Here is a 19,635-nt window from a genome sequence, read left to right on the forward strand (position 1 = left end):
AAAACGTAATGCGGTGATCTTTAAGAAGGAAGACTTTAGTTTTACCGAGTGTATGTCGGATATTGTATCACTTTCTTGGAGGTGGTTGTGTGCCTCTCATAGGAGAGTCAATCTTTGTAGTTTTTATTATTGGAACATACTACCTCTTCTTTATTGTGAAAGGTAGTTTTTCTATGTTGTATCGGGGCGGAGCATCCCTTTTGCTCCCTTTAATTCCATCACTTATTTTAAAAAAATAAAATAAAAAATCTTTTGTAAAAGTAATTGTTTAAAATAATTTTCAAAAGACAGCTGTGGAAGAAATAAGATGAGTGAAATTAGAATTAAAAATAGTTTCGAACGAAAAAGTAATAAATAAGTAACAAAAATAAAGAGAGACAGGGGATAAAAAAAAATACATTTGATATTTTTAGAGCTTTGTCCTAACCACTTGAGCTACATCCTCTCTCCATGAATGACTTCTTGAGAGTTCCACTACGTGATTGAGATTTTCACGGGTTATGCCCATGAACCTTCTTACAAACAAACTTGAAGTTTTACACTGGATATTTGTTCGTTGAGAAACAAAAGTAAGTTTTATAATTATCATATCCATATAGACTAGTGGTTTCTAATATCGTTCAACAGTTTTTACGATTGTAAGTAGAGAATGGTTTTATAGTTGCTTTGATGCATGGAAATAAATGACAGAAAAATAAAATGGAGATTTCAGTGTTAATAGTAAAAAAATCTTGCAAGGGGTTGATTTTGAAGGTAAAGGGAAACACAAGAAAGGGGGGTTGAATTCGGTTTCAAGGCTTAGAACTTTTTCTTAACAAAGACAAACAAAGAGGAGAAAAAGATAAAAGTAAAGAACACGATATTTTTATCGTTGTTACTATTAACAAAGTTACTTCAGTCCATCCGCTAAGGTGATTTTTCCTTATCAATAAAAACTTAATCCACTATAATCGAACTGATTACAGAAACCACAATGACTATCCGTTAATGTCTTCTCGAGAAATTTTAACTATACCTTAGTCTCTCAAGGAACACAATCAACTTACAAGTTGAAATACAAAGAGTGTGTGTTTACAAGATGCTTCTTAAAAGAAGATTACAAAAATGAAATACAAAGATAACACAACAATGTTAAGCACTTAATGAACAAAATTTCCTTGTTTCTTATAGATTTAGAAATGAGCAGAGTTTCAGCGCATTTAAAATTTCGTTCAGTTGTTCGTCAATCTTGCAATCTTCAAAGTCTTTATTATATAGGCATCAAAAGATCAATTGGAGGATGAAGTTTGAATTGCACAATCTCTTAAGAGTCTGAATCTGATTGCTTGGTTCGTCATCTTAGAGTCAAGCTAGCTATCATAGCAGATGGTGACTTGGAGTCTGGTTGATAGAAACAAAATCAGTGGTATCAGTTATATCAAAGTATATCAGAGTCTGGTTGAAGTTAAATCAAAGTCTATTTGAGTTTCCTTTAATCAAAGGTTTTGTTCTTGACTCGGATCAGTCTGATGATTATAGATCAGTTGAGAGTAGCAAAATTTCTTTAGAAGTGCCTATCTAGAAATATTCAATGAACTTTTTTCATATTTCCTAATCAATTCAACATTATTAGATGTATATGGGTCAGTTTCTTGGAATATAGATATATCAAAATAATTTTACTTTCTCCCCCTTTTTGTCATCACTCATAAAAGAATGCAAAAAGAACAAACTTTCATTGAAATAATTATGATAAATATACAAAACAAAGATAATGCAGAATTTATACTAAAAAGGTAAAAAAAAATAATGTGGTATATAAGCGAGCCATGATCTGTGCAAACATTTGAGTTATCTGAGAGTTAACCCTTGCTTCTTCTTCTATTAGCTGGTCTTATCTGTCCAAATACTGTCTGACTATTACGTTCTCTTTCTTGATCTCTTCCAGAGTCTTCAAGATTGAAGAAGGAAGAACAATAGTCTCAGATGCTGGTTTAGGAGTAGGTGTAGAGTCTTCAGCAGGAGGCTTCTTAGAAGCATGACCAGAAGTAGATGCTTCATCCATCTGAGTATCAGGTTCATAAACAAAAACTTCAGGTGCAGGAAATCGAACCACAAGAGGAGGAGGAGGTCTATTAGCAAGCATCTTTTCATACTCCTTTCTTTTAGAATACTTGATACAAAATTATTGAAGTTCTTCAGAATTAGTATCCATCCAATGTCTGAAGGTACGCCAGATAACAGTTATGTCATGTGAATCCTTAGAAGTAGTGCAATTTTCAACCAAAGACCGAAGTTTATCTGTTGCCTCATACTCAAATCGATTCAATAATTCATTAATAGGTGTGGGAAGACATCGATTTTCAGGATGAGAGGGTCTTATGTAGAGAAATAAGGTTGAGGGTTTCTCTCAAGTATAAAATTGACTTTAACAACTGATTTTGAGTCATAGTCAGAGTCAGAGGGGAAAGGGATCTTCTACTATAGGGGCATCTGGGTTGGTTGAATGATCAATTTAACACCCCATAATTTCCATTATTTAATATAATTGGAATTTAAATTATTTATTTGGATTAATTGGAATTTTTGTGAATTATTGGAGAAATTAAGAAAATATAGCAATTGGGCCAGCGTGGTGATTAGTAAAGGGGAGATGCTATTGAGAAGGCCTTTTACTAAGTTAATTGTTATTTTCATAAAATAAGAGAATTGGAAAAAAGAAGGAAAATAGAAAGAAAAAAAGGAGGAGAAGAGGAATCAAGAGAATGCGAAAGAGCAGAGGAATAGGAGAAGAGTTTTCAAGCATATTTGGCTAAGGTAAGGGGTGACTAATCCTTTTATCCTATATTATCAGTTTAATGATGATAGGACTGATTATGTATGTTGTTTGTCTCAATTGGATGTATGTTAGGTTTTGGGGTTTTGGGATAAATGGTGTAGATTGGATGCAATTGATGATAGAAATGTGTTAGAATATGGGATTTGGCACTGTTTTGATGTTACATACATTTTGGTATGTTGTGGTTAGAATTGGAGAAAAGAGATGATGTCAAAAGACGGTTTTGTGCTACTGGTACGTTGTAACCGGTTACTCCCAGGATCGTAACCCGTTACAGTAGTGAAAAATAGATAAAAATTGAGTTTCTGAGTCTCGTAACCGGTTACGCTCGGGATAGTAACCCGTTACAGTGGTGTTTTTGCAAACAGGGAAGTGTTGCCCGTCATGTGTAACGCGTTACGCCATTTTCGTAACCCGTTACACTGTAGCCTTTTTGAAAAATAAATGAGTTTTGTCAGGTGTAACGCGTTACACCATTTTTGTAACCCGTTACACTGAAGCTTTTTAGAAAAATACTTTATTTTCTAAAATCCATATCTTTCAAACCGTGTATCCGTTTTAAGCGCCATTTTGAGTGTTGTAAAGATAATTAAATATTTTATATAATAAAATGGTGTAACGGGCAGTGGCTCGATTTTAATTTGAAATCCCGATTTTTAATTCGTTAAGGTGCATTTGTATATCGGGTGCATATTTTGATAAATGTAATAGATGTGGTGATGTTGCGATAACATGACTGCGATATTGATGTTATATTCGTTGTGAATATGTATGATGTGATTATTGAATGGTGCTGAAATATGAACATATTGAATTCGGTGTTGCTATCGGTGAGTTATATCGAGATGATTTTGTTCATCGTAATCGGTGTTGATGGTGATTAAGTTATATGTTATGCATGCATTCATAATCATTTGGTGGCTGTATCCCAGTGTTGTTTGGATCAACGAGGGCTAATTCCCATTGTGTTGAATTAGTGCTTGGCAAGGTCGTATCCCTGTGTTGGTTGGATCGATTAAATGGGTTAATCCCATGATGATTGGTACCACATTGTCGCGGGCGAAAAATCGTTGTCCTTTTTCGGGATGAGACACCTGATGCCTTCTTTGGGCTCGAGTGCTCAAAAAATGATTTTTCTTTTGTACCGACCAAAATTTTTATTGTTTCCAAAAGAGGAAAAGGAAAAAAGCTGCAATAACCTAAAAGTGGGGGGAGAGATCTTTGGGTAATAGGGTTGGTTATACGAAGGGAAGGTATTAGCACCCAACGTATCTATAGTACTCTATAGGTTTCTTTGCTTTGTTTTTCATTCCATGTTATTGAGAGGTTCTTGTGAAATAGGTGGGACCTAAGGTGTTTGTTTGATTATGCTCGCAAAGATCATCGCGATCCTCTGCATACATATCCCTTAGAGGGAATCAGAGCATCTGTAGCTCGGGTCTACGGGTGCTAAGGTTTGAATGGTTTTTTTTGTTTTATTTTGCTCGCCAAGGATCGACCTTGTGCCTACGTATTCTCAAAGGGATGTTGAGAAAGTCAGAGCAATCGTAGTTCCCACTTATGCTAGTGGAAGCAAAGGATAAGAGACAAATGTCATCTAAATGTTCGATGTATCTAATCTATATCATCACATACATCTGTTTGTTTTTTGTTTGAAAATCTTTTCATTATAAGCCCGGGGCCATGCCACTTAGGGTGCTTAGAATGATAAAGATGTTTTTGTTGTTTAACCAGCCTTGTGGCAAAAGCTTTCAATGAAGTCAGCCTTGTGACAAAAAGTTTTGATTAATCAGCCAGCCTCGTGGCAAAAGTTTCAATGAAGTCAGCCTTGTGACAAAAACTTTAATTAATCATCCAGTATGGTGGTAAAACGGTTTGATTGATTAGCCAGCCTTGTGGCAAAAAGAAGTTTGATTGATTAGCCAGCCTTGTGGCAAAAAAGTTTGATTGATTAGCCAGCCTTGTGGCAAAAAAGTTTGATTGATTGATTGTTTGTGATGATATAGAAGAGATACTCCTATCATAGAGATGATAAATGTCTAATCTCCTAGGGTATTTGATTTGGATATTGGGGATGCTTATAAGAAGCCCGTGGGTCCTTGTACGAAGCCCAAGAGGAGGCTATCCGAGGGTCCTTGCATTGTAAGCCCAAGAGGAGGCTATGGGAGGGACAATCCAGGGTCCTTGCATTGTAAGCCCAAGAGGAGGCTATGGGAGGGTCACCCGTTTGTACAAAGCCCAAGGGGAGGCATGGCATAGTTGGTCTGAGCTCTTAGAGCGATTTCACCGGGAAACCATACTCTATGTCCTAACCTAAACTAGTGGAGATTCTTTGCACGAAGCCCAATAGGAGGCTATGGGGAACCTAGTGTTGTACTAAGTTGAACAAGCACACATATCACACATATGAACAAACATGAACAAGTATGAACAAACATGAACAGGTATGAACAATTATATATGACAAAGTGTGTGTATATAATGGAGTTTATGAAGGAAATATACCTGTAAGCATGATCCATTTGTATACACGGGGGCTCGGGACTCACACTCGGGGAGTGGTCCGCTTGAGTTTATTCAAAGCTATGTAAACAGGTTTTTACAAGGGCTTGGGACTTATACCTACATGGAGGCCCATGGTTCTTTTTTGGGAAGATTTAAAGAAAACCTTCATTTTTGGTTTGTTATTCAAAGTTAAAAATCAAATTGATCGAGATATGTACAAAACGGTGTGTGTACAATGAAATACCTAATTTCATGTACAGGAATGGGTATGTCCAAAAGGGCTTGGGACTTATACCTACGTGGAGGCCCGTGTTTTCTTTTATAAAACATGGTTGATTGTTTATTTTGAAGTTTGTTTTGAAATTTGAAAAGATTTATTTTGAAAGAAGTTTTATTGTTTAAAACTGTACAAAAAGGAAAAAGAAATGGGACTTACACTCTCTAATATTCGAGAGGCCCCACTTCGTTTTGAAAATCAATTGATCAATTAAAAAGGTTTAATCAATAGTTCAAAAAGAAATGGTTTATCGTTTTGAAAAGAATCGCGATCGCTCGTTTTAAAACGATTTGAATATGAAAGAAATCAACTTAATTAAGTTTAAAACAAGTTTTAATGCTTAATTAAGACCTAAGTGATTAGGGTTTGATCACAAAATATTTACAAGTAATTAAGTTTGAAAAATCAAATGAAAAACAAATTTTAAAGTATTAAAAATACTTAAAAATATGTCATTTTAAACTTAATTAAAATGTATTAAATTAATATTTTTTTTGTGATTTTTTTTGGATGTTCTTAAAATATACCTATTAAATAAGAAGTGTAAAAAAATGAAGTGAAAATGATGAATTTTGACTGGTTAAATAATTAATTGAAGTTGTAAAGAAAAATAAGAAAAATAAGTGATAAAAAATTGGTTTTGTCTCCACAAGGGTTTGAACCCACACACCTTCTCTCACCAGCCAAAACAATGACCAACTGAGCTGCGCGCGCAGCTTGTAATACATACGCATCCAACTGATTATATTTCAAAGTCATTTTTCAAATTTCCTTCGCAAAAAATGGCGCCAAGAACACATGAACAATTTGAATTTGAAAATTCTGAATACTGGATTGTTTTGATCAAGTGAATAGCCTATCTTGCTCGATTTTGGACGAGGAACATGATGGTACCATTTAATTTCATTTATTTTCACTCTAAGATCATTAATTTTCTGGAAATTGTGAAGAACCCTAATTCTATGATTCAATCTGAAATCGTGTATGTGCATGATAAGTTGCAATTGATTGAGGGCTAATGATCCATACATATGCAGAAACATGATGGCAAATCAATTTTTCATTTATGATGCATGTATGATAGAGTTTGAAGTTCAAGAGAGCTTACCTTCAAAAACGGCCAACTGAGAATTGAATTCTGATCTGGAGGTGTTACAGATGCTTTGTGATGATCTGGATAGCTTCAATGATGATTATGGAAGGTGTCTGGATGCTTGGAACCATCTGAATTCATCTGGGCATGGCCATGGTACCCGACCTGCATAAGCTTCAAGAGTGAATCGAATTTGAAGATGGAGGTGTTTCAGATCATGGATGATGGTTGGGATAGCTCATATATGGTATATGGAATGTGTTTGGATGTTTAACTTGGACAGAAATGAGCTAGAATGAAAATTGGCATGATAAGGCTCATTATGTGTTCATATGGAGGTGAGGTAGTGATTTTGAGTTCTGAGTGTTTTTGGGGTGTGTGGATGGATCAAACACTTCACATTTGATGTTTATGGGATGTTAGAACCCTCACTTTGCTTAGAAATTGCAAGAGATGGAAATTGCAATTCTCCCTCTTTGAAACTCATGAAACTTGTAACTTAAGAAAGAAGAGAGAAAACCTATAATTGTGAGGTTTTGGTGTGTTTTTGAATGAGGTTTGGACCTCTATTTATAGGCCATGGATTCTGAATACAAGGCTCTTGCAAGTTGCTTCTTCTTTGGTGATTTGGCACTTAAGGGATAGAAAGGAATCTTACCATTAAATGCATATGGTTAAAGTTACTAAACCATGGTTAAAATTGGCTATGCTTCTTATCTCTTTCCCATCTGTCTCAAATCAGAAAAATATCTCCAATTATTGCCTCTATGCATCATTACTTGGTCCATTTGGCAATTTGGTTCATAACTTTGGCAAAATGACTTGAAATTTCAAGTGAAAAGTTCACTAATGGCAAAATTCAAAACCATAGCTACACTCCATATTTTTTCATGCTCTTGGACATTTTGGAAAGCTCATATTACACACTTCAAAACCCTAGTTGAAAGTTTCTTCAAGATCTTTAAGGAAGTGGGTGAAAAAGATCCATGAACTTTGAAGAAAATGAGATTTCAAGTGAAGTTTTCAAAAAGTACCAACTTTGGAGCACCATATCTCTTAAATGGTTGATCTTTTGAAAAAAATTTATGTGTCAAAGTTGTTTATTGGATCAAAATCTACAACTTTCATGTTGGAAGTTTTTTTCAGTTTGTAGGTGAAATTTTGAGAAATTCCCTTCCAAAGTTTGGAAAAAACCATGAAAAACACTTAGAAATTTTTCTAAGTATGAAAAGTCAAACTTTTGACTTTTGATTCTTGATTGATTTTCTTGATTTTCATTGATCAAATGACTTCTCATATCATATATTGATGATTTAAAACTTCAAAAGTCATGGTTGACCAAAGTTCCCCAAAAGTCAATGGTGATCTTGTACAGTTGACTTTTCAGACGAATCGCGTTTCTGGAGATTTCAAATGAAACAGGATATCCTCATCAAATGAATAGTATGAATGGATTACATTGAAGCATTAGAGGATATTGAGCCATGATTTGAGTTGTGGCACCATGTCCTGATTAAAAAGTCAGTTGTTCAGTGAATTAGGTCAAAAACCCTAATTGTCGACCAGATGAAATTGATGACTGTGGACCTTGAATTGAGATACAATTTCCATTGTATATTGTCATAGGGATTATTTGAGGATGATTGAAACCTTTGATTGACTCCCTGGGGATTTTTAGGGTTTCCCAAATGTGATCCCTGATTTCAGTCCCTGATAGTTCAAAAACCCTGATCTGAGGATTTGTCTGATCAATCTTTGTATAGGAGATGTTCTAAGCCAATGGATTAGGTCAAAATGATGCACTTGGGGTCTTGAGGTCATGTCCCAAGTCATTAGGTCAAATTCTGAGCAAAAGTCAAGAGTATGATGTCTTCAGTCAAAACCCTAATCTGGTTGGTTCAGAGCTTTTGAGCTTGTTGAAATGAATCTTTGATGACCAAATGTTGATTGTTGATGAAGATGATTCATTTGAAATGAAGAAAGAACAAAACCCTAATTGATTATTACTTGTACTGATGAGTGATTTCCTGATTAAATCCCGCTGAGCCACAAGTAACAAACACAAGCTATGCAATTTGTTAGAGATGCAAATGATGCATATGCTATGATATGAGGTGGTATCTTAGGTCAAAAATTGGGGTATGACACACATGCATATATTCGTTGCATTTTATATGTGTTGTTATAACATGATTGGAAGATTTCCAGTGTTATTTCGTAGTGATGAGTTTGATTGAATTTTTATAACTGTTGGTGAATAATTCTGAAAATCTAAATATGTTGTAGTTGGGTGAATAATATGCTTATGATGTTTTGTCGTTATGAACTTATAATATAATTTAATTGTGATATGTCTCACATTTATTGTTGATTATTTTCAGATTGAGGAGTAGCAGCGGTTGTGCTCGGTGAGGATAGCTTGTAGGCTAGTCCGTTTAGTTTTCGCGTCAATGTCATGCTCTGGTCTTGTAACACCGGGGAATGCTTATTTTAGAGTTAATTGTTAAACTCTTATTTTAATTAGTTTGGATTATGTTCAATTTATTTTGAACAGGTGATTTGGTATTGATAACTGATGGTTTACGTTATTCAGTCTTAAAAATTATTTTCCGCTGTGTTAAACATGGTTTAGTGAATAAATTGCAATTTTGTTCCTTGAAAGGGCATGAAAAATGATTTGATATTTTATTTCTTTTGGAGTTGTAACATCCTTGTACATGTTTTTAATCTGAATTTATTTAATATTTTGCGAGGGTTTAGAAGGGTGTTACAATCAACAAAGGAAATTAGGGGGAGGTTAGTTTTTAATTGAGTTGAGGTTTCTGAGGGTTGTGGTGAGGGTGGTTTTTCAGAAGAGGTTAGTTGGGTTAGGAGTGTAGAGGGAATGAGTGTGTGGGATGATTCTGCAAGGGTGGTTATAGTAGGATTGAATTATGAGAAAATGGAGTGTGTTTGTAGAGGGAGAGAAACCAATAGTTGAGATGAAGGGTGTGGTAGAGGTTGTTCAGAAGTAGGAACTTATGTGGGATTTGGATTTTTCTTGGGGGGAGCAGTCACTGTTCTAAACGTGGAAACAGGAGGTGGAGGTGGTGATGAAGTTGAAGTGGTTGAAGATGAATTATTAAAAACGAATGCAAGTAAAGAGATACTAGAAGTATACATACTTACAGTGGAAGAAGTAGCAGTTTCAGAACCCTGAACAAGTTCCAGAGTCCTTGATGCATAAGAAGTTATGGCAACCTTGGTTGGTATAGAGGATATGGCAACCTTGGTTGGTATAGAAGTTATGGCAACCTTGGTTGGTATAGAGGATATGGCAACCTTGGTTGGTATAGAAGTTATGGCAACCTAGCTTGTGGAATGGTTTCCAAATTTTTCTTAGCACAACGACAAACCTTGCTCTTCTTAGAAGGCCCTTCGCAAGAAGATTTCTAAGAATGCTTTCTCTTTTTATTCCTTGATGGGGACGCAGAGGTTGTAGCAGAGGAAGGTACTTGACTGATAGGAATGGTAAGATTTTGAAGATTTTATGGAACCATATGAAAGTCATAAGCAATAAAATCATTCAATATTACCCTTCTTCTGAACGCTGATTTATGCATACTCTTTTATACTTTTCCTGAAATGGAAAACGTGAATAATGAGAGTACCATATTCTCTTATACAAAATTCATATATAATATTATCATCAAAACTAAGAATATTGATCAGAACATTTCTTGTTCTAACAAACTCCCCCTTTTGATGATGACAAAAACATACAGAATTTATATGAATTTGTATCCAGAATATCAGATGAAAAAGACAATACACAGATATAGCATAAAGCATATTAATCAGAGTGTGTGAATATGTCTCCCCCTAAGATTAACAATCTCCCCCTGAAATTAATACTAGAAGATTTTATAAATAAAAAACTTCCCTGAGTATTTTTCCATTTCAGTTGAGACTTTCACGTTGAACTTTAAACTTCAGATTAATTCAGTTGAATTTCTCTTTGAGATCACTTTGGCTTATCTGAACATCAAGAAGGCTTGCTTATATCAGAGCTTCATAGCTTCTTGTATCAGAGCATAAAATTTCTTATATAAGAGCAAAGCTTCTTTCTGATCTTGAAACTTCTTGTGTCAGAGCAATCAGAGCAAAGTTTGTATCAGAGCACTTTAAAACATAGCTTGTATCAAAGCTTGAAACTTTATGTATCAAAACATTAAGCTTGATTGCTTCAACTCTTTGAGAGATTTTCTTCAGATATGCTTTTCCCATATTTGCTTCTCCCCATATTGAGCTTGTTCAGAGTATCACATTCCTGCAAAACTATTAGAGACAGAAAACTTGCAATATATTTGTTAGGACTGTTGAAACTTAAGCCCAACAACTGATATTATAAATCAATTCAATTAGCATGTTTCTCCCCCTTTTGTCATAACATCAAAAAGTTTAAAAGATTCAGATGAAAGATACAAAAGTGAAGAAATAAATATATTTCATTGATTAATTAGAAGGGAGTACAAAGCATATGCAACAAAGCATATGCAAAAACAAAGAAAACTAAGTAAGACACAAGACACAGACTACGACTGGTTAAGCTTAGAGGCTAAAGCTGCTAGAAGGTTCTTAATCTCAGCAGTGTCTTCAGCTTACTTCTTGGAGGAATCTTCCTGTCTCTGCATCCAAGTTCTGAATTTCTCATTGGTGTCATCTTGCTTGCCCAGACAACTAGCTAAGGAAGCTTGATTCTGTTGGAGTTCCTTTAGAGTTTCAAACAGAACAGATGTAGAAGGACCAGCAGAAGAAGTAGGAATATCAGAAGCTTGAATCATTTGATTTTCAGCAATTGGTTCCTCTTCAACAGGAATCTCTTGAGCTTGAATCTCTTCAGCATGATGTTGTTCAGCTTGTTGCTCTTCTTCAGCTTCTTCTTCTGGAGGATACTCAATATGAGGATATACCAAGTCAAGATACTCTTCCAGAGGGTTCTCCCTGAACCAGTCAAACATAGTCTTAAAGTCTCCAGTCAGAACTGAATACAGATAAGGCTTCCAGACAACCAGAGGCAAAGGATTTTCCACTACCATTTCATCCACAAAGGGTTTTTCTTCCAGAATCTTCCAGTTAGAAATGGGATGAGAGTAGATGCCAGCAATGTACTCCAAAGCGAGTCCAGCAGGACCAGGAGCAGCGGCAAGGCAATCCTTCTGGAGGTCCAGAAACTCTGCTTGCACATCCTCAAGAAAAGTCGTCCAGAGCTTTTTAGCAGCCACTTGATCCAACTTGGAGTCATGGGCAACCTTCAGATAATCTAACCCTGTTCTGAACTTATATTTTAATAATTCAAAACGAATATCAACAGAAGATTTTGGAGGGTTAATTTTGAAGCGGGTGATTGGAGATTCTGGTTAAGAGATGGAGTAAGGGTCAGAAACTCTATCAAACAAAGAAGTGTTTGAAGAGGATGGTTGAATAGACGATTCATCTTCATTGTCTGATTCAAAGACTACAACAATGGGGTCGGAAGATGGATTATAGGGTTTAAGAGAGTGCATGAGGCGAATGAAAGATTCAGAAAATGATGATTCTGGAGAGGAGAGGTGGAAGAACACTGGAGTGTCAACATGTTGGGGGTCAGAAGGTTGAAGTTGAGATTCATAAGGTGGGGGTTGAGGTTGAGCAGAAACAAAAATATCTTCATCTGGGAAGATGGTGTTTAAAGGTTTTGGATCAAGAATTTGTTCAGAATCAAGCATAGGTTGTTTTCCTTTAGACTTGAGGGAAGCAGAAGATGGAGGGTTAGAAATTTTGGTGGTTTGAGGAGGAATTTCTGGGGCTTTTTTTAGTAATTTTTCTGGTAGAGCTTCTGTTGATATAGGTTTAGATATTAAAACAGGAACAGAAACAGGCTCAGAAATAGTAATACCTGGAGATTTCTTCTTCTTCTTCTGAGGCTTGGAAGGTCCATCACCAACAGTCTTTCTCTTTTTCTCCTTCTTTTCTTCCTTCTTCTCTTCTTTCTTCTCTTCTTCCTTTTCTTGATTAACTTCTTTCTGCTCTTCTTTCTTTTCCTTCTTATCTTTCCTTCCTTCTTGCTGGTCTTGCTTTCTTTTCTTCTTCTTTTTCTTTTCCTCTTTTTCTGGTACTTGGTCAGCTATAATGAGAAGCTCTTTGTTGCTTATCCACACAGGATCATACGCAGATCCTTCCTCTTTACATAGTTTCAGATAGCTAACAACAATGTTAGGATGCTCATTTTTGAAAAACAGTTCAAAATCAGCCAGAGCAGGAGCCTTTCTGGTCAAGATTTCATGATCCACGCTGGGAGTAGCAACAATTGTCTCAATAAGATTCATCTTTTTCACAGTGTGGGCATTCATGGTACTTCCACACATTGCAAAAGAATCTTTAATAATTCCAGCTTTTTCCAGATCACCAACTAATCCAGTCTGAACCAGAATATCAGTAATTATCCTTCCAAAAGGAATGATGTTCCTTTTGTACTTGGTAGACTTCAATCTGACTTGCTCTCTAGAGTCCCTTACACGATTCCACGTGTGATTGACGATGATGAAAGGAAGATCCACCTTCTCTTGTTTACCAATACAATGCAAAATGTATTGTTGGTCCTTGTTGACATAGTTAGGAGAAACAGTTGCCTTTCTATGGTAGATGCAACCCAGAAGGATCTTCGCCCAAATTCTGTAGGGATTGTCGCGGGGAAAAATCGTATCTTTTTTCGGGATGAGACACCTGATGCCTTCTTTGGGCTCGAGTGCTCATAAAAATGATTTTTCTTTGTTTCGACCAAACTTTTTATTATTTCCAAAGTAGGAAAAGGAAAAAAGCTGCAATAACCTTAAAAGTGGGGGGAGAGATCTTGGGTAAGAGGGTTGGTTATACGAAGGGAAGGTATTAGCACCCAACGTATCTATAGTACTCTATAGGCTTTTTTTTGTTGTGTTTGTTTCATTCTATGTTATGGTGGAGGTTCTGTTGTGAAATAGGTGGGACCTAGGGTGTTTGTTTGATTATGCTCGCAAAGATCATCACGATCCTCTGCATACATATGCCTTAGAGGGAATCAGAGCATCTGTAGCTCGGGTCTACGGGTGCTAAGGTTTGAGTGGTTTGAGGGAGAAGTTTTGCTCGCCAAAGATACGACCTTGTGCCTACGTATTCTCAAAGGGATGTTGAGAAAGTCAGAGCAATCGTAGTTCCCACTTATGCTAGTGGAAGCAAAGGATAAGAGACAAATGTCATCTAAATGTTCGATGTATCTAATCTATATCATCACATACATCTGTTTGTTTTTGTTTGAAAATCTTTTCATTATAAGCCCTGGGCCATGCCACTTATGGTGCTTAGAATGATAAAGATGCTTTTTAGCCAGCCTTGTGGCAAAAACTTTCAATGAAGTCAGCCTTGTGACAAAAAGTTTTGATTAATCAGCCAGCCTTGTGGCAAAAGTTTCAATGAAGTCAGCCTTGGGACAAAAACTTTGATTAATCAGCCAGTATGGTGGCAAAAAGGTTTGATTGATTAGCCAGCCTTGTGGCAAAAAAGTTTGATTGATTGATTGATTGTGATGATATAGAAGAGATACTCCTATCATAGAGATGATAAATGTCTAATCTCCTAAGGTATTTGATTTGGATATTGGGGATGCTTATAAGAAGCCCGTGGGTCCTTGTACGAAGCCCAAGAGGAGGCTATCTGAGGGTACTTGCATTGTAAGCCCAAGAGGAGGCTATGTGAGGGACAATCGAGGGTCCTTGCATTGTAAGCCCAAGAGGAGGCTATGGGAGGGTCACTCGTTTGTACAAAGCCCAAGGGGAGGCATGGTATAGTTGGTTTGAGCTCTTAGAGCGATTTCACCGGGAAACCATACTCTATGTCCTAACCTAAATTAGGGAGATTCTTTGCACGAAGCCCAATAGGAGGCTATGGGGAACCTAGTATTGTACTAAGTTGAACAAGCATATATATAACACAATCACAAATATGAACAAGTACGAACAAATATGAACAAGTACATGAACAAATATGAACAAGTATGAACAAGCACATATGTATGACAAAGTGTGTGTATATAATGGAGTTTATGAAGGAAATATACCTGTATGCATGATCCATTTGTATACACGGGGGCTCGGGACTTATACTCGGGGAGAGACCCACTTGAGTTTATTCAAAAGCTATGTAAACAAGTATTTACAAAAGGGCTTGGGATTTATACCTACATGGAGCCCATGGTATTTTTTTGGGAAGATTTAAAGAAAATCTTCATTTTTGATTTGTTATTCGAAGTTAAATATAAACTGATCGAGGTATGTACAAAAAGGTGAATGTACAATGAAATACCTAATTTTATGTACGGGAATGAGACTTATACCTATGTGGAGGCTCGTGTTTTATTTTATAAAACATGGTTGATTGTTTTATTAACAGACGCAAGGTTTCGTCGTTTGAAAAACTATTTGAAAGTCTTTGTTTTAAAAGAAATTTTCTGTACAAAAAAAAAAGGAAAGGGTATGTACAAAAGGAGCTTGGGACTTATACCTACATGGAGGCCCATGGTATTTTTTTGGGAATCAATTGATCAATCCAAAAAAAGATTTAATCAATAGTTTCTTTTGAAAACAAAACCAAAAAAGAAAAGGTTTATCGTTTTGAAAAACTATGATCGTTTGTTTTAAAACGGTTTGAATTTTGACAAAAGTCAACTTAATTAAGATAAAAAACAAATTTCATGCTTAATTAAGACCTAAATAATTAGGGTTTGATCACAAAATATTTGCAAGTGATTAAGTTTGAAAAATCAAATGAAAAACAATATTTAAAGTATTTAAAAACACTTAAAAATATGTCATTTTAAACTTAATCAAAAATGTATTAAATAAATATATTTTTGCGATTTTTTTTAAAATACATAAAATACATAAAAATGAGTTAATTTGATTGGTTAAATTAATTGATGAAGTTGTGAAGAAAAATAAGAAAAATAGAATTAAAAAATTAGGTTTTGTCACCACAAGGACTTGAACCCACGCACTCAAGGTTACCAACCAAAACACTTGCCAATTGGACCACGCGCGTGGTCTGTTTAACGTTTGCAACGAATGAATTATATTTTTGAATCAATTCCTAATTTCAGTTTCAAAATCTGGCGCCAAGAACACAACCCTAACTTGAATTTGAAAAATCTGAAACCTGAATCATTTTGATCAAGTGAATAGCCTATCCTACTCGTTTTTTCACAAGGAACATGATGGTGATCTTTAATTTCATTTATTTTTGCTCTAAGGTGGTTAATTTTCTGATGAACACGAAGAACCCTAATTCTGAATTTGAACATGAAATCGTGTATGATTGATGAATTGTGAAATTGATTGAGGGCTATTGATCAGTGATAGTGCAGAAACAAGATGGTATGTTCATATTTCATTTATGATGCATGGAGAATAGAGTTTGAAGTTCAAGAGAGCTTACCTTAAAAACGGCACAACTGAGGATCGAATTCTGCAAATGAGGGATTCCAGATGTTGTTTCTTGATCTGAACACCTTCAATGGACCTTATGGAACATGTTTGGATGCTTGGCATGAATTGAAAACCTCTGGACTAGTTGGTGATGCTCGATCTGCAGTATGGTTCAAGTGAGGATCAAGCTTAGTGATTTTGGTGTTTCAGATCATGGATGATGATTGGTGTAGCAACCTGCCCTAAAATTGAAACTTAGAGAGCCGCCACCTATTCTGAAGGGCGAATAGGAAACCCTACGCAGTTATGAGATTCGGGGTAAGATACTATATTCAGGTCGAGGGAAGGTGTTAGGCACCCAAAACCCTTTCCTAAAGGTTAACAGTGCAAAGATGAAGGTTTGTGGCAAAAGATAAAGAAAGATGACAGACAGTAAATAGAGTTAAAGGCTAATTATTTGAACATGATTAGAGTTTGGAAGAGGGGGACTCGCCTTGTTGCCAAGTGCCTACGTACCTCCTTATGGAGGATCAGAGTCTACGTAGTTCGGGCACATGATTGTACGCCTTAGAATTTGATTATAGAGATTGCGTGAAGTTGTTTTGAAATTGTTTTGAAATGCGAATGTTCGAAGGTATTTTGAATTACCTTATCGCAGTTTGAACATCGCAGTGTTTGAAAAGATGAAAATCTGTAGTTACGTGGTTTAGTGTGTTTGGGCGTACAACCCTTATTTTAATTTGTTTACCATTAACCGCAATGATCAATAGATTCGATCACCATAGTTAACAGATTAGTAAAGGATTGCTGGCAATTCTAATCGATTGATTCGATTATCACTTTTAGCAAATTGATGTATTTTAATTATTAATTTATCGTTATCCCTCATAACCGATAGTTTCGATTACAAATAATAACGAATTGATAAGGAGAAATATACTAATCATCATAACCAATAAGATGGTTAAAACCATTTAGCAAAATAAGTTTATTTGAATTAATATTATTTTAATTAATTAATGGTTAATGAAAACAAAGAAACTATCCTAAATTAATTTTAACATAACATGTGTATCTTTTCTCTAAATAAAAAGATCATGTTAGTGTTTAGAATTCAGCCTACCATTATATTGCTCACTTTAGATTCAATTGACAACTTAATATATGATAATATACATGTAGATGAAACTTACCTAGAAATCATAACGACAATCCATTTTTATCCTTAAAATCACACCAGCAATGGTACACGTTGGACTATCATTCAAAGCAATAAAAAACCATAAAAAGTAAACCGAAAATAAAGATGTATTATTTTATCCTTCTCACATGTTGAACCGTTTTTTATAGAAAATTAATACCGAAAAGCATACTCTCTGTTATCCCCACGAAATCAATTCAAACATTTTCAAAAAAAGAAAAATAAAAACAGAAAACTCAACTTTCCTTTTATGAATTGCAGATCCAAAACAAAGAATCCATACACATCTCTTTTAACTCAGTTTTTTTAGAGTAACAAAGAAATCAAGAGAAAACATACCGACGGTCTTGCAAAGAGGATGAAAACAGTTTGACGGCGGAGGTAGATCGGGGCGTTGTGGTTCATAGTGAATGGAACTCGTCGGCACGTTTCCGGCGGAGAGTGGTGCAATGCGGTGGCTCGCGGATGCTGCTTTGTAGATCCGGGTTCTCTCTCCCTCTTTATCATTGTTTCTTTCAAGTTTCTCTATTTTCCTGTAAGAACAAAAAATCAAAAAAACATGTACAAGTTATATTGTGTTGGCTCATACCTTAGTTGATGATTTGGTGTGAAGAGTGTTGCTGTTGTTGCGTGAAGGATTCTCGAACGGAGATTGAGGGCGGAGATGTTCACGGTGGTCGTTGCGGATTGAAGGGTCGGAGGTGTGAGTTCCGGCAACGTGGATCTGATGAGCCTACGCGGCGGATTCGAATGTTTGTGGTTGTCGGCAAGCTTATTGCAACGTTTGAGGGAGACCGATTCACCTTTGTTCTTCCTCTGCTTCTTTTTTCCTGATTGTGGACTTCAATTAACATGGAGTTTCAATGTTACAGTGTCAGAGATGGCTTTTTTAGTGAATGTTGTTGTTGTTGTTTATTGGTTTGTAGGTTGGGAAATAGAGATAGGCATTTGGGGATAGAGTGAATGATTTTCACAGCAGGTTAGAAAATCGTTCACAGGGCAAACAACCGTTTGGTCAGTGAATATTGTGTCAAAGAAATAAGGATTAGTGATGGCCTCCTCTTTGTAAATAGGATTATGCACCTCTTTTATATTGCACCAATTAGGTTTTCTTTTTATTCCTAATGGACCTATTGCCCAAATAACATAATAATAATAAAAAACTCCTAATAATTAAAATTAGTAAGAATAATAATAGTTAGTAATAACATATACAAATTCTATAATACTAGATAATATTAATAATAATATCACCTAATATTAATATTAATATTAATAATAAAATTAATAATATTAAATACTAATAGTTAGAAGTAATAAAAATTACTAATAATAATCCAAAAAGATGCAAATGTTAGTAAAAGGAAAAAAAAATTAACAAATGATGAAACCCTTGAAACGCCTATTAATCGCACCCTATTTATTTCTCGGGATATTTTATAAGAGGGCAGATTTGACAATAGGAATGTCAAACCCCATGTCTCTTAATTTTGACCCTTGATGAAATAAAAGATATAGATCTGATCGGGCAAATTTTGGGGTATGACAATTGGGATAGTTCATATATGGTATATGGATGGTGTTTGGATGATTAGCTTGGACAGAATTGGCCTGGATTTGATTTTGGCATGATAAGACTAGTGTTATGCATATTTGGGAAGTGAGGTAATGATTCTGAGTTTTTGATGTTTTTGGAAGGTTTCAAAGGTTCAAACAACTTCCATATGGTATTTGGGAAGTGTTAGAAGCATCACTTTACTTAGAACTTCAAAGATTTAGAGGTTCAGAATTTTACCTCTTTTGAAAACCATGAAACTTGCATTCTAAGAAAGGAAGAGAAAACCTATGTTTATGAGGTTTTGGTGTGAGTTTGAAGATGATTTGAACCTCTATTTATAGGCCAAGAATTCTGAACTCAAAGCTCTTGCAAGTTGATCCAAGAATGATGATTTGGCTTAAGAGATAAAATGGAATCTTTCACATTAAATGCAAATGGTTAAAAGTGACTAAACCATGGTTAAATCTCAAGCTTCTTATCCTCTTCCATTCTGATCTTCAAATCAGAAAATATCTTCAATTATTGTCTTGATGCATCATTACTTGCATTATTTGGCAAAATGGTTCATAACTTAGTGAAAATGGCTTGAAATTTCAAGTGAAAATGATCACTAAATGCATAATTCAAAACCATAGCTATGCTCCATATTTTTTCATGCTCTTGGACATTTTGGAAAGCTCATATTACACACTTCAAAACCCTAGTTGAAA

At 35.4% G+C, this 19,635-nt stretch overlaps 1 protein-coding gene across 2 annotated transcripts; it reads right to left on the reverse strand.

Annotated features, from left to right (window-relative positions):
* Window positions 1-1,173: 1,173 nt before the first annotated feature.
* Window positions 1,174-18,537, reverse strand: LOC131620656 (uncharacterized). 2 transcript variants are annotated; one of them, XR_009289212.1, is made up of 2 exons: window positions 6,709-18,537; window positions 1,174-1,380 (listed from the first exon to the last, which is right to left on the reverse strand). XR_009289212.1 is itself a non-coding variant. In XM_058891790.1 (2 exons), exon 2 carries the CDS (start codon window positions 13,077-13,079, stop codon window positions 12,093-12,095), a length of 987 nt encoding a protein of 328 aa, XP_058747773.1. In that variant the 5' UTR covers window positions 13,080-16,326; window positions 17,707-18,537; the 3' UTR covers window positions 6,116-12,092. The 2 variants fall into 2 exon arrangements, 1 of the variants encoding a protein (XP_058747773.1); XM_058891790.1 differs by lacking the exon at window positions 1,174-1,380 and having other exon boundaries at window positions 6,116-16,326; window positions 17,707-18,537.
* Window positions 18,538-19,635: the final 1,098 nt, after the last annotated feature.

This window comes from Vicia villosa, linkage group LG7, assembly GCF_029867415.1.
Source record: "Vicia villosa cultivar HV-30 ecotype Madison, WI linkage group LG7, Vvil1.0, whole genome shotgun sequence".
Lineage (NCBI taxonomy): Eukaryota > Viridiplantae > Streptophyta > Magnoliopsida > Fabales > Fabaceae > Vicia > Vicia villosa.

Bases quoted from the DNA above. Each gene is read 5' to 3' on its own strand.
- LOC131620656 (XM_058891790.1), bottom strand. From the start codon at position 13,079: ATGTGTGGAAGTACCATGAATGCCCACACTGTGAAAAAGATGAATCTT.